A 14649-nucleotide genomic window follows, 5' to 3' on the forward strand; every position below is an offset into this window, starting at 1 on the left:
TGTTTTGAATAGCCCTTTTGTTGAAGAAGGCTAAAGGCTCTATAACATCAAGCAAAGCAACGAGCGGGGCACCAATAAAGATTGTTCCAAAGACCCGGATTTCTACCATTTTGAGAGCTTCCGGAAACGTTTAAGTTTGGTACAAATAATGCATAACAGAATTGTTCCCCTTTAATCGTCATAAAAAAAGTCCACGCAAGCATTCGTCTATCTTTAAAGGTTGGCTCACTATATCACTATAACCTTATCTTTATTCTAAGGCATGCGAGTACCGCCGTGAAGCACAGACAGTCTTCAATAATTCTTAGCCATAATAATGAATTATATTCGTTTTATTGCTTCTTGAAAACCACTCGTCTTAAATAAAAACACCCTTTACTACATAATAAATAATTATTATCATTATGCTTTATGCTTCCGTGACTAAAGTGCAGATTAGATGAAATAATAATTGTATCTTCTTTATACGGATGATACTACTTACCCTGACATAGTTGGCGTTGATATATTCGCTCTTCTCGTCACCATTCTGTTGCTGAAGTATAACCCTTGTTTCTGGCAAAGGTATAACATTGGCGTACCTGAAAAGATTGCATTATTGTTTTAGATTTTTATTTCTCTGTTGTATTTAATGGATGAGTAAATTTTTTGGCCAAAATATAACAAACAAAACAAGATACAAGTACAACTTAAATCTTTAAAGAAAATTAAAAAGAAAATTTTTACTAAACTTAAACCATTTGAAACAGAAAAGAGTGTGAAATCAATTGTCATGGCTTCCAAAAATTTAATGGACACTTAAAGATCGTAATAATCATTTCCTTTTTACAATTATTTTCGTAACTATTACACAAGCTCAATATAAGCAAACATAAGTTTTGCTTTTGTAGAAATGTTGTGTGGATTGGATAAAGGTGTAGTTATGAGTTATAACGAGGCAAGCAAGCATTAAGTTAAAATTAAATTTTGAAGAAAAATCTTGCCAGTTTAGAGAGATAGGCAGTGAATCTTGACGTTGACATGAAAACTTATAAGAGTAAAACGACCCTCAACCTTAGTATACATATATAATTTAAAGGTCTGTTTAAAAATCAAATTTCATGGTTTCTTGAATATGACTTTTGATTTTATGTGTAAAAAGCATACACTTTCTTAGATGACACATATGGAATCTGATTCGGGAATACTACCTGTTTAGCGAATGAGCAGTTGTTGAGCATTCATAATATTGACAATAAATCCAACAGCTCACACACATATTTTAGAATCCAAATCATTTCAAGGACCCAATAAACAAAGATGCAACGTTGAACTTTAAAACTCTGACTTAAGTCAGCAAAATAAGGTGAAATGTCGTTTATAGAATTCCTTATTCCAAATATCAACAAGCAATCTACACAACTGGAATATCGTCAACACTCCAGGCTAAACCAGCAATTTTTAGAGCTTCGATTTTTTACATCACTAATTTGGCACTATAGCTAACATTTGTCAACCCATTCCACTAATACTAAAACTGTCAAAAGTGGCAGCTGTAAAAACTAGTGCTACTCGAAATAATACCTCTTATTTTCAAATCAATCATGATATCAACTCTTTAGAGTACGGAACAGCATAAATTACTCGAAACTAAAAAAATAGAAGCCGGTGTACCACAAGGTAGTGTCTTAGGACAAACCTTTTATTTTCTATATACAAGGGATATTGCAGTGGATATAAATGTTATCTTTACCAACTTTGCCGATGATTCTGCAATATTGGTGCCACATAGATATATTGTAAAGGCTATACCTTGAAATTGCCTTAAAAGCTTAAATAGAAATACTACATCAAAAAGAAAATAGAAGAACTAAACGTGAAGAACAGTAGAAAAAAACTAGCTAATAGGAAAGAACTCTGACCTTTCTATCCAGAACTAACAAATGATATAAAAGCAAGTACTGAAGAGAAGAGAAGAAAACAAATCCTGAACCCATCCAAAAATTCTAAAACTACGCCCTTCGTGAAATAATAAATGCCCCTTCGTATGTACCGATCTACATCGTAACCTTTAAGTTGAAATAATTACAAAAGTGGTTAAAAAATATGCTGTATCATAATTACCAGCCACTGTGAAATCATAGCTATTGAGCTTATGGTCTAAAAGCTATGGGAAAGTGTAACAGGTTTAAACTTCCTGTAAAGTAAATTAGGGTGGTTTTAGTGCAAAACTAATCGGTTCCGATTTTTACCGAGTAGAAATCGCGTTAGGTTTCTCTGCCCAAATTCTGAATTTTCATACAGACCAAAATTGATCACAAACCCCAAAAATAAATAAACGGTCTAAAGCGAATGACGTAACGCCCAAATAAATATTAAAAAAGAGGCTGGGTGCGACCCACACTGATAACTTCCCATCCCGTCTGTCGATTTATCTTGCTTAAAAATTTGTTAGATTGGGTTAAAAAAGTTGTTGGTTGAATTATTCTTAAACATTTTGAAATTATTAACAATATTTTTCATATATAGAAATGGTTAAGTTTGAAAATCTAGTTTCGACATATTTAGTAGCAATTTTAGTAGCATTTCTTGAAATTTTACAAATTGGATGAATAAAATTAATTTGAGAGATACTCGTATAAAGAACCGAACATCAATTTTTATCGAATGTGCGTCCTATTTTTTGTAAATTTTATTTTTTTTTATGAAAAAAGGAACTATCTATTAGATTTTTATAAAAAAAAACTACTTAATATCGAAAACAATATTTTCTGTGAAAATATATATTTTTTCAAAGATAAAAGTAGTTTTAAGTCATTATCTCAAAGTTTTGAAAAGATATTTGAGTCGAAAATCAATTTTTACTAACTTTAAGTAATGTTTTTTTTTAGGTTTTTATTTTTTATAAAAAAAAACTGTCAATTAGAATTTTCTTAAAATTTTATCAGATGTCAAAAACATCATTCTTCGTTGCACAAAATTGTTTTGGAGATGAAATCTTATTTAAGTCGTACATTTTTTTTGTCAGTTTTTTGATTAATAAAAAACCGTTAATTGGATTTTTTCCAAATTTATACTTGTTTGGTATCACGTTACAATATATAATATAAAATTTTATTCAAGTCTCTAGCGTTATTGGTTCGAAAGATATTCAGGGTTATCCAAATTTTGACCTTTTTTTTAAACTGCTATGGTAAAAAAAAACTACCCACTCAATTTTCTTTCAACTTTCCAACTTACAATGTCGTAACGCCCAAATTTAGAAATTTTCAAACTTTTTTATTTTGAAAACATTTTGAGTAGTTGGCTTTAAGACGAGTCGTATGAATAGTGGGGTATGTATGTATATGGGGCAGGAGGCATGCTGGCCCCCCTGCAACTACCCTACTTGGTCACACTTTAGGATTTGGGGTACGTGCGAAATTGGGTGAAGGTATTTAAAGAATCTAGATTAAAACATGCAAACACACAACTTCGCACCTAGCCCCAATCTTGCAGTAGGCTCAAGTAGGAGGGTTGCAGGGGCAAAATGCCCCCACATACATATTTAACTGTTTATACATAGTTTGTTTTATTCTCTTCCAAAATTGGCTTTATTTCGATTTCTGAAAGTGAAATAAAGCAAAACATATTTGTTACGTTTCTTTGAAATTCCGAGTTTTTGGGCTATTTGACATTTTGTTCGTTTAATGTTTTACATTGTTTTAATGTTTTACGATTGCTAAAATTTAAAATCGAAAATATCGAAGTACCCAAAATAAACAACAATTTTGACAGAATGCTCAAATGTTCAAACCATGACATCTTTTGGGCGATATGTCAATCAGCAATAAGGCGTTATAAAATTTTTTATGGCACTGATTTTGGACTTTTCTTCTAAGAAAGTTTTTGGGTCATAAAACAACTTTTGGGGGATGTGATATTTTTAATATTGTACGTTATTGTATTGGAATTTCATTAAACCTAAATGTCAACTGAACATTTTTCAATAAATGTCAAAAGTAAAGTATTTGCAACTAAGCACACCGATTTACATTTTAAAGCTATTATTTCTTACTTGTTAATGTCTTTGACTTTTGAAGTACACGTACTTCAAATATGATTTAAAAAAAAGCCATGTAGGAGTCGCTAAAAAAGAACACCTAAGCAAATCTCTTTTTGACACTTATCCCAAGGCCTTAAAGTAAACTCTCATTTACATTTACTCTCTCTATTTTGAACTCATATTGACATTTTACTGAACAGCGAATAAAAATTTTGTACACTGTAATTCGGCCCTATCGAGGTAACTGTCGGAGCGGAATTCTCTCCGATTTTCTCCGAATCGGACATTCTCTCCGGCAAAATTCAACGCATGCAATTTGCATGCGATGCTTTGCGATGAAGTACTTGTTTAGTTTTATTCTTGACAGATACAAACACAATTTTCCTTAGTCCTCCGACAAGTTCTTGTTGCGGAAAGTGTTTTCTTTTTTTAAAAAAATAGTTTATTAAAATGTAAGTAATAAAAAAAATTAACTTTATTTTCGTTATTTTGTGTTATTAATAATGGACTGTTTGTTTTTAAGCAAACCGAAAAAACAAGTGGTCAGAAATATGAGGCAATAGTAAATCTGCTCAGCGAATATCCAGACATAGCTCAAAACTATACAAAAAGGTCACCAGAAATAGTGGCTGTGTTTTGGGAAGATCTGGCCAATCAGCTAAATTCATTGGGACCAAGGCAAAGGATGGATGGAAAAAAGTATGTTCGTGATTTTGTGCATTGATTCCATTGCGATGTTTGGAGTGACTATAAGTCTTACATTAAAAAAAAAACTCTTGGCAAATAAAAAAGAAATAGCGGGTACTGGTGGAGGACCATGCCGGCAAAAGTCTTTCACCCCTTAAGAGGACGCTGTGATAGCCTTTACAAATATTGGCAGCTCTGTAAGTGGCATTGGAGCTGCATCATTTGGAGCAGGAAGCACATCAAGTGCCACCTGCGGAATTGTCCACATCAAATACCGCTGTCGTTGATGAGAACAAAAAAGATAAAAAGTCAAGAACATTTTTATAAGGACACAACCAAAACCTTAAAAAGCGTTTCTCGATCACTCGAATATGTTTGCAAAATTGAAAGAGAAAAAGAATTGCTTTGCAGAATCTCCGATTGAAAAAAGAAAATTGGAGTTTGAAATTGCAAAAGCCAACATTGTGATGGAAACTTTAACAACGCCATGGAGGCAAGTGATTTTTTTATTTTTTAGTTTTAAGAACAATCATTTTAAGACAAACGCCAAGGAGGCCAGTGCTTTTTTTTGAAAAATTACTTTTAAGAACCAAAGACAAACACCATGAAGGCTTGTGATATTTTTGTTATCAAATATACATATGCATTTATTTGTAATAAATGTTTATGCATTAAAGTAGAGTTGAACTATTTCATTTCGATTTGTAGCTGCTTGGCTTCGAACCAAATTAATCTGAATTTTATGAATTTCCTCTTTTGTATTGTTTAAATCTTAATGCTCGAAAATTTCATAACTTGAATCAAAATGTAAACATAGGGAGGGGACTTTATTCGCTTTTTTGATTTAAAAATCGTTGCATTTAATCACATGTCCTAAAAATGCTAGCGCATTATAATTGAACAAATTACGTTTTATAAACAATAAATTACGTTCTGCTACCTATTTTCCATGGTTTTAAACGCATATTGTCTTTATTTTATAAAATATTATCGAAAATATATCGCAGTTTCGATATATCGGTTAATTTGCACATCTCTGACTAACATTTATATAAATCGCATTGCGTCATCTCATGTCCGTAAAATTTCTTTAGATGACAGCTACCTCAAACCAAAATTCAATCTCCGAAAAAGGATGCATTGCAGAGAAAGTTTCGATCTGACGGTTACCTCGAAAGGGCTGATTGTCAAATGTTTTACTCCGAAATGTACTTTAGACTAAAATTGAGACAAAATCAAAAAATGAACTGTCGAAAACTGAATACATTTTTTTAAAACGTTTTTTTTTAATCTTTCTTCAATAAAAGATTGATCAAGACATCTTACACTATTTTGGAACCTCTGAAGAACAGGAAAGATTGGTGTTATCTCCTTTTAAGTATCAATAGAGCTGTCAAAATTTTGTACAATTTGCACAATTTCGAATTGAATACAAAAATCTGAAATCAAATCTATCAAAGTAGCAGTAGAATATTTGACCTCAATTTCGGATTTATAATAATTTTAATAAGTTTGGAAAAGTTTATCAAAGTATGGAAGCCCACCTCGATTTATTGTAAAAGGTTTTTTTTTCAGAAGTGTTGTCAAGAAGAAATAAAACGCATATAAATTAATGTTATGACCAAGAATTTGGATTCATCATAAAGATAAAAGATGTTTTAAAAATTATTTCGGTCATTGACTCTAGATAATGCACTCTTCAAAAAATGTATTGTTTCGTTTCGTCACGCGAACATGAACTGTCAAACTCAATACTGTGTTTCCTCTTCTTTTGACTTTGTTCAGAGCTTCAAAGCAAACATTTTTTCAGACCGAAGACGCCTTCAAAATTTTTAGAAACAATAAGCTACGATTCTTCCGAGCGTTACAAGAAAAAAGGCTGAACACAATTTACATATGTAACGGGTTATCAATTTGCGGTTTCAAAAGTGTAGGGCTGGAATTTGACATCTGTCAAACTAAGTTGTTAAACTTAAATTGGCAAAATTGTGAAGAAATTTGAAGGAAATGGATTGGTTACAGATATTGTAAGGCTTGTGACTCGCTCGTTAACTGAAAATATCGCTTTTTTAAGTGAAAGCCGAAGACCCAAATGTGTCGATTCCTCGTCGTCTTCAGGAAGTTGGACTGTATTACGGTTCACCAAAGCATATTTTGTATTTTGATCTACACATACATCCATAAAAAGTCCAGCTCACAAACAACGTCGGATATATATCGAATGGGTGCTTGAACAACAGGACGCGGTTGACGGCGATTTTTCGAACAAAATTTTATTCAGCAACAAAGCAAATTTATCACTCGGTAGTTGATGGGTATGTTAATAAACAAAATTGTCGTATTTGGAGTTCTGAGAATCCTCAAGTAATTTAAGATGTTTGATGCACTCTTTGGTCCAGAGTTGTGATTGGACCTTACTTGTTCGAAAACGACGATACAACGACTGTCACCTTGAATTCGAAGCATTATGATAACCACCGTTTTTCTGCCTGCTATTCTACAATAGCAATACGACTGGGAGAATATGTGGTTTCAACAAGCCGGTACCACATGCCACACAACTCGAGCGAATATGACTTTATTGCAAGAGACATTTCCTGGCCGCGTGGAGGTCATTTCAATAACGTAGTGCGTTGGACTGTCATGCAAGAGGTCTTGGGTTCGATCCCTGCCTATACCATCGTAAGTCTTTTCAGGGGTACTTCCTCTTGCAAGGAATTGACAAATTCTCCAAGAGTAACTCTTGTCACGAAAAAGTGCTTTCTCAAATTAGCCGTTCGGATTCGCCATATAAAATGTAGGTCCCCTCCATTCCTGACAATATTACTTGCACACAGGAATGTTTGAGAGTTGTAAGTTCACTAGTAGAAGAAAGTTTTGTGAAAATCAAAAGTTAAAATTAACTTAGCCAGAACAACTAATAAAATGGAAAATTTTCAAGAACAATGTTAAGAAAACATCTGAAAATTGAGATTATATAAAAAGAAGTTCATTTAACAATTGCTTCAAGGAGGGGGTTTGTTCGTAGACTGCTACATTAACATGTGGTGTTGAAGCGAGCTTGAAGATTGCCTCAATTCTGTATATACCTGAATAAAGTTAAAATGAGCTTGACTCGACTGGAATCTCGTCGGGGATCAGAGTCGAGTCAAAATTTGTGAAGAAAAACCTGTATGGAGGAGTTGGTTTTACAGATAATACATTATGGTCTGTTTATTTGCATGTTTGTGTACAAAAAATATAGTTTTTTAATCAAATTAAAAAAAATGGCAGGGAGTATATGGTGCTGAACTAATCAATTCTTCATTGTTTAGCACGAATTAAACTATCTTAAGTGTACTTACACATCGAAAACATCGAAATACTTATTTGCATTTTAGAAAGTGCTGCCAACTTCATCATTTTTAAATCTTCTTGTGCCAACACCAAACACCAAAAAGGTTTATTTAATCTAAACTGAGGTAAGCCTTTGATGGAAACATATCAAAACTTAATTATCTTTTCTATTGTTTTCTCTGGCAAAATAAGCCCAGTTTTCATTAACAAAACTGAATAATATCAACATTAACAGATTGATTTTTTTCCCCAATGGAAAACACACATCATTCCAAATGCACAACTTAATGAACACAGCCATCGGGATGCAGATGCAATATCAATCGTACCAACATTTGAGAACGAAATCACTTAAGATCCATTCGAGACTCGTATAAATGTCAAACACCCATCCATAGTAAGATTCTACTCTAAATTTTATCGGTGTAATTCACACTATGGATATTTGTTTTGTTATTCCTGTAAAATCCTACTATACTATGGATAGATTTACCAACAAAACACGGGTAATGTCAATGTTTAAACTTTATATTAAAAAAGAAATATCATGAAAACAAATATTTATATATGTTTCTCTTTTAAGAGCTTTTACTGCGTAAACGGTTAAGGTTCTGCTAAAATAATGTATGACAGAATTGCTCCCCTTTATTAGTTCAAAAAAAACTTAGTGTCTATTTTGTAAAGTTGGATCACAATAACCATTTTTTATGCTGACCAAATTTTTTGTAAAATAAACCATGCGAGCAACGCCGTGGGACGCAGCTAGTTTACAACAATTATGTTTTCTCAATTAAATACTCTTTGTTACACATAATCCAAAAGAATGAAACCCTAGCAATTTAATTGACTAAATACCTTTAAATTTATATACACTACACATATACAAAGTTTTTCTCGCATGACTTAACATAGTTTTCTTTTTAAAAGCCCCTATAATGTCACACCCTATACACTTCACACATCTAAAGTTAAATCATAAACACATACCTGTTCTTGTCTTCACATCCTGCTGGGACTTCATCAGCTCTTGCGATTATTTGTGGCACCTCTTTGAACTCCTCCCATATGCTTGATTTTTTCTCCACATACCTTGCCAATTCATGCGTTCCTAATACATTGTGTCTGAGAGAAGGATCATCAAAAGCAACATTACCATAGGAACGCTTGGACGCCCTCAATGTTGCCCCCTTACGTCGTACACTATTATACACCGATACATTATCTAAACTATACGCATCCAAGCTGACCGGTCGACACCTTTGTCCGTATGACATCTGCTTCTGTCTCTTCCGCATCACATACAAAAAAGCTACCAACAATATGAGGGCGATGATTCCCACCGTACTCACTGATATGGCAATTATGACATTAACATCAGTTTCCTGGGCCTCTGGTGAGTCCATTGGCTGCAAACCACCACCACCACCGCCAACACCGATTCCCAGTTCTCCAGGGGGCATTAAGGTGCTTGTATCATCGAGCACAAATTTTGGAACATTGAATATACCACCACCTTGTCCATCATTATCGATTGTCGGAACAATTGAATATACATCTTCTTTCTTTGTCGATATTGATTCGAATGTTGTCGCTGAATCATCATAATTCGAAGTCGAGGTTGTTGTCGTTGACGTTCTTTCTGTAGTTGTTGTTGTTGTTGTTATTATTAAATGGACAGAATCATCGTCTCCCCTATCCGTTGGAGACATTTTCATATTGTCTTGATTGCTTTCCGTTGTCGTTGGTGTTGCTGTTGTTGTTGGTGTCGCTGCCGTAGATGTATCGCCCACTTGCAATGGATCGATGACATTACTCTCGATTGACGTTTCGGCCGTGTCCGAAATTTTATGAATTGGATCAATATGATCCAAATGTTCGGTTGACGTTGTTGATGATGATGATGGTTCAGTAACGTCAGTTTGAGCCGTTTCGGTTACGATTGGATAAGTTTTTGGCGCCAATGTAACGGTACTAATGGCAGTAGTTGTAGCCTCTGTTGAATTCGATAAAGTTGTGACGTCTAAATTGTCATCTAACTTATCTACTTCCGTTGTAGGTATATTTGCGTTTGTTGTTGACCAGTTAAACTGATGCAGCCCGACGCGTGTGGTAGCTTCAAAAGCTTCGGTAGAACTGTTGTTGTCGGTGTAATTTTCAGTCGATTTACTCACTACCTCGTATTCGTTATAATTATTGTTGTTGCTTTTTTGTATCATCATCGTATCGTTGCTGATTATTGCGGGAGTATGTGATGGTGCTTCAGTCGTTTGTGTTTCTGTTTCAGTTTCAGTTGTTATTGCTTTTGCTGGTGTAGTAGCGGTAACAGCTGTCATTGTTGTCGTTGTTGTTGTTGTTGCCGCCGATGAATCCATCGTCACTGCAACTGGGGAAGTGCTTTGCGTAGATATTTTCGACGGATTTGAGCTTGATGGGGGTTCATTTGTTTCATATTCAGTATAAAGTGTGACAGGTGGAGTTGTAGTCTGTACATCTGTCATAGCTACTATTGTTGCCTTTGTTATGGCGTCTGTGGTTGTCAAAAAGGGCATCGATGTAGTGAAATCTGATAACGATGATGAGATTGACAAAGAAGTCGTGCCGGCATTTGCTTCTTGGGTGATTTCGCCATTGACAAGTGAATCGGTTGTTTCTGTTTTCACTGTCATTATTTGGGGTATAGGGGTTACCGTGGTCGTTGTTGTGGTTGTTGGTATTACCGCTGCTGCTGTGGTCGTTGGTAGTGGAATTATTTCTTTTTCAAAACTGTCACCATCAACTTTGTTTTCCTCTATGGTTTTCTCGTGATTATTTAATGCATGAAGAAAACTTGTATCAGTGGTTGTTGATAGAATGTCTTCCGTTGTTATTTGGTCAATCTTTTCATATTTGTCGGTTGAAGTTTCAAAATTATTGTCTACATTTTGAGATTCTGTTGGGTTTGTGATTGTTTCTTTTTCGTCTATTAAAGTGACAGCTATAACAGTTGTAGTGAAATCGACTTTTTCTGTTGTGGAAAGTTCAACTTCGTTGTCTAGATTGGACTTGGATTCGATGGCTTCTTGTTTAATTGGCATTTCAGTGTTTATCTCGGTTGACATCTCAATTTCTGGTTTGACAGTAGTGTTGGGATCTGTTTCAGGAGTAATCATAGTGGTTATTTCGGTGGTTGAATCTTCAATATTTTCCATCATTTTAAGAGAAGGTTTAGACTCGATATCATGAGAGGTTTCCATAACACGGGTCCAGTCGTGTAGATTTTTTGTCACCACCGAGCTGTTCATTGGTTTTTCTTCAGAAGTCTCAACACTATTTTGAAGTTCGGATGACTTTGTTTTTCCAACAGATCTCAAACCTGCTAATGCCCAAACATCACTGGTATTTGGCAAATGGAAATCATTAAATGAACTATAATTGTTTCCAATAAATTTGCCACGTTTTTCAGTTGACGAAGAATTCGAATTTTTTGTATCGTTTGTTGGCGTTTTATAATATTGTAGAACTGTCATTGTGACAGTAGATTGTTCATCTTCAGAAATTTCCGTTGACGTTGAAAGAAATTCGGTGGTTTCTTCTGGTTGTATTTGTTTATCAGTATTTTGATTTTTGCTATCCAATAAGATCGATTCAGTTGTTACTTCCTTTTCGATTTTCATTGCTTTTTGTTCATTTGTGGCAAATGTTTTAGAAACGTCATCGTCGATTAGCTCAGTTGATGTGTCAATTAGTCCATTTTGTGTGCTTAACGGTTCTGTTACTTTTACATTAATTTCCTTAGTGGTAGGTGATTGTGTTGTTGTTATTATGGTTGAATCATTTTCAACTGCGTTTGTTGTTGGAATTACTTCTGTTGCAGTTGTTCGGTTTGTTTTTGCAGTTGTGTCAATAGCACTGACATTTGTTGTTTCTTCAAATGATATTACCTCTGTTTTAGTTGTAGTGTCAACTAAATTTTCAAGAGTTGTTCCAATGTTATCATCTTTATCAGTTTTGACTTTTGAACTGTCAGCTGATTCAAACTGTGTTGTAGTGTCAAATAAGACGGTAGATGTTTCTTTTTCTTCTTCTTTTTGCTTTAAGGTAGTTTTTTCATCTTCTATAACCGGCGAAATTGTTGTGGTTTCTTTCACTGACGCAGTAATTGTAGATTTCTCTTCAATTTCTTCTGTTGTAGTTTCCTGAGATTTACTCTTCACAGACTCATTCTTATTTTCATCTTCAATTGCTACCTTAGATGGTTTTTGATCACTATCCAAGGACAAACTTACAGTATTCTCATCCAACTTTAAATCTGTCAACCTTGCATCGCGTTTGTTTTCTTCGCCAAATATTCCGGTAGTTATGGAATCTTGAAGCGTGTTTTTTGTCGTCGTTGTGTCATCTTTAGCATATGTAGATAATGTTTCAAGTAATAAATTTCCATCATCTTCTAGTCCTATAGCAGTTGCAGGTTCTAGTTCTTTGTCTGCAGAAATTGCAGACACTGTGCCATTATCTGTTGTTATTGATCGTGGTTCTCTTCTAATGACAGCTGAATTTATAAATGTGACATTTAGAAAAATGTGTAGAATGACAACTATGTGGAGAATGTTTTTTATTTGCGGTGGCATATTAAAGTATAAAGTTTATGACTTTGAATAGAATAGTTTTTAAAAACAAAATTGCTGTATTTTTATTTTTTATTATTTTAATATTGAGTTTTTTTTTAATTAAAGTTGTATGAAAGTGTGGCCGGATAAGGCAGCCATTTAAGAATTTTATTAGGGTTGGTAAGGAACGGTGTTTGATTTTATTTCGGTGTTTTGACAGCAGCTATTGTCCATTTTGTTTTTTTTTTTTTTTTGTAGAAAGGTGAATATGATCTGAAAGAAAACATAAAATTGATTGTTGTTTTAATATCATAGCAAAAATAGTCTTGAAATTAAAGGTAAGAAACATAGCTATAGAAATAGAACAATACAATACGGAACATGAGGAATCTGTCAAAAATGACATCAGTCATTAACTTTTTGACGTTTAGGGAGTGCAAAGTTGTATAAAATTCAGATGCATTCTTTTCAATATTTAACAAGAATAAAAAGTACTCATTCGAAAGATTTTAATCAATTATTTTTCATAAATTATCAACCAGAAAAAAAATGTAGGTGTTCACTTCAATTTAGCGATGACATTTGCCATACCATTTCTAAAAATAACATTTTCCTATAGGGTAATGACATTTGCTCCTGATGTTTATTAAAAATCCACTCAGAAGTATTTTTAAAACGCATATACACCATTAATATCATGCAACACGTCATCGAAGTTAGACACGTTTGTTTAATGGTCACCCCCAAAACGTTCATTCAGAACTACTTTCAACCATTACCTAATTGCCTCATTTAAGGGAATACTGTTTTCACAAAAACCCATACGTCAATCACCTTTTTATAAAATTGAAAGGCAAAAGGCTGTTGTCACTTGGTATTCCCTGAATAACTATTAACGATATATACACCCAGCTAAGTCCATAAAGGTATAGGATAGAGGTATACTTACTTACAAATGTGAATGACACATAAGTTCCCATAATATTCAATGAACAATACTTGCGTGACTGGGACTCTTAGCTAATGTTTTGTTGTTGTTGTGTTTTGTCTTTGTAGCCTGCAACACTCCAATCATCAGGAAGCACTATCCTATTAGATATATGGGAATAATCCCTCTCATCATAGGAAACTTTATAAGGTAGTGTCATGTGACAGTAAAGTTACCATAATATATAAAATAGACAATGGCGAGTGGGAAATTATATTAACATTCAATTTCCATTTGGATTTAAATCAAATCATCATAACAATAAATAGGCTTAGGTACACACTCTACTATATCTCCAACACGATTGTCTATTTTATATACTCTGGCACTCAACTTTTGCAGGTTATTGTACCGGTAGCGTATATATGTAACTATAAAACATGAAGCACCATAATCGGTGAGTATACTCGTATTATTTTATAACAAATGAAAAGGAAATTAAAAAGTATCAATCTTATACTATTGTACACTTTAACCGGGGTTACACGATATCATTATAAGGCTATAACAACAATTTTCATCTAAGTGAGGGCCTTTGGGTACCTAATTAGAAATGGGAAGCATTTGCTATAATTTAGGAACAAAAATTATGTTTTATGTAAGCATAATATTATAGTTTTTGATTACTTTGATATAGTGTGAAAATTTGCTGTGCTTTTTTGTACGCATAAAATAAAGGTGCAAACACAAACTTCATGTATGACTTTTGTGTTATTTTTGACACTACGTTTCCTTCTGGTATATTGACATAAGACAATTACAATGTTGGAAAAAATAATGGAAACAATCTTCGGCTACATCCACTACATAATCAAAAAAGGGACTGTGAGAACTCGACAAATGAGCTTAGGTGACAGTTTAAATTATGTATTTATTTTACAAATTTTAGCCATTACCAAATACGACGAAAGAGAGTTAAACGAATGTCGGTAACATGCCCTGCACCACCGACATTTTCTTCAACTTTTTTGGAATCGCAACTCTAGACATTTTTTAAAATTTGTTATTCGCTCCGATTTTGAGACAAA

The 14649-nt window shown here is 33.7% G+C and overlaps 1 protein-coding gene across 1 annotated transcript in view; it reads right to left on the reverse strand.

The window, feature by feature from the left end:
- Positions 1–12906, reverse strand: part of LOC129953643 (serine-rich adhesin for platelets) — a 38739-nt gene extending 25833 nt beyond the window's left edge. The window contains exons 1-2 of the mRNA XM_056066965.1: positions 9035–12906; positions 485–581 (exon numbers count right to left, since the gene is read on the reverse strand). Coding sequence (XP_055922940.1) covers positions 485–581; positions 9035–12654 — 3717 coding nt within the window. The 5' untranslated portion in view covers positions 12655–12906. The remainder of the gene's footprint in view (positions 1–484; positions 582–9034) is intronic.
- Between the last annotated feature and the right edge of the window lie 1743 nt (positions 12907–14649).

Source organism: Eupeodes corollae, chromosome 1 (genome assembly GCF_945859685.1).
Source record: "Eupeodes corollae chromosome 1, idEupCoro1.1, whole genome shotgun sequence".
NCBI classification, from domain to species: Eukaryota; Metazoa; Arthropoda; class Insecta; order Diptera; family Syrphidae; genus Eupeodes; species Eupeodes corollae.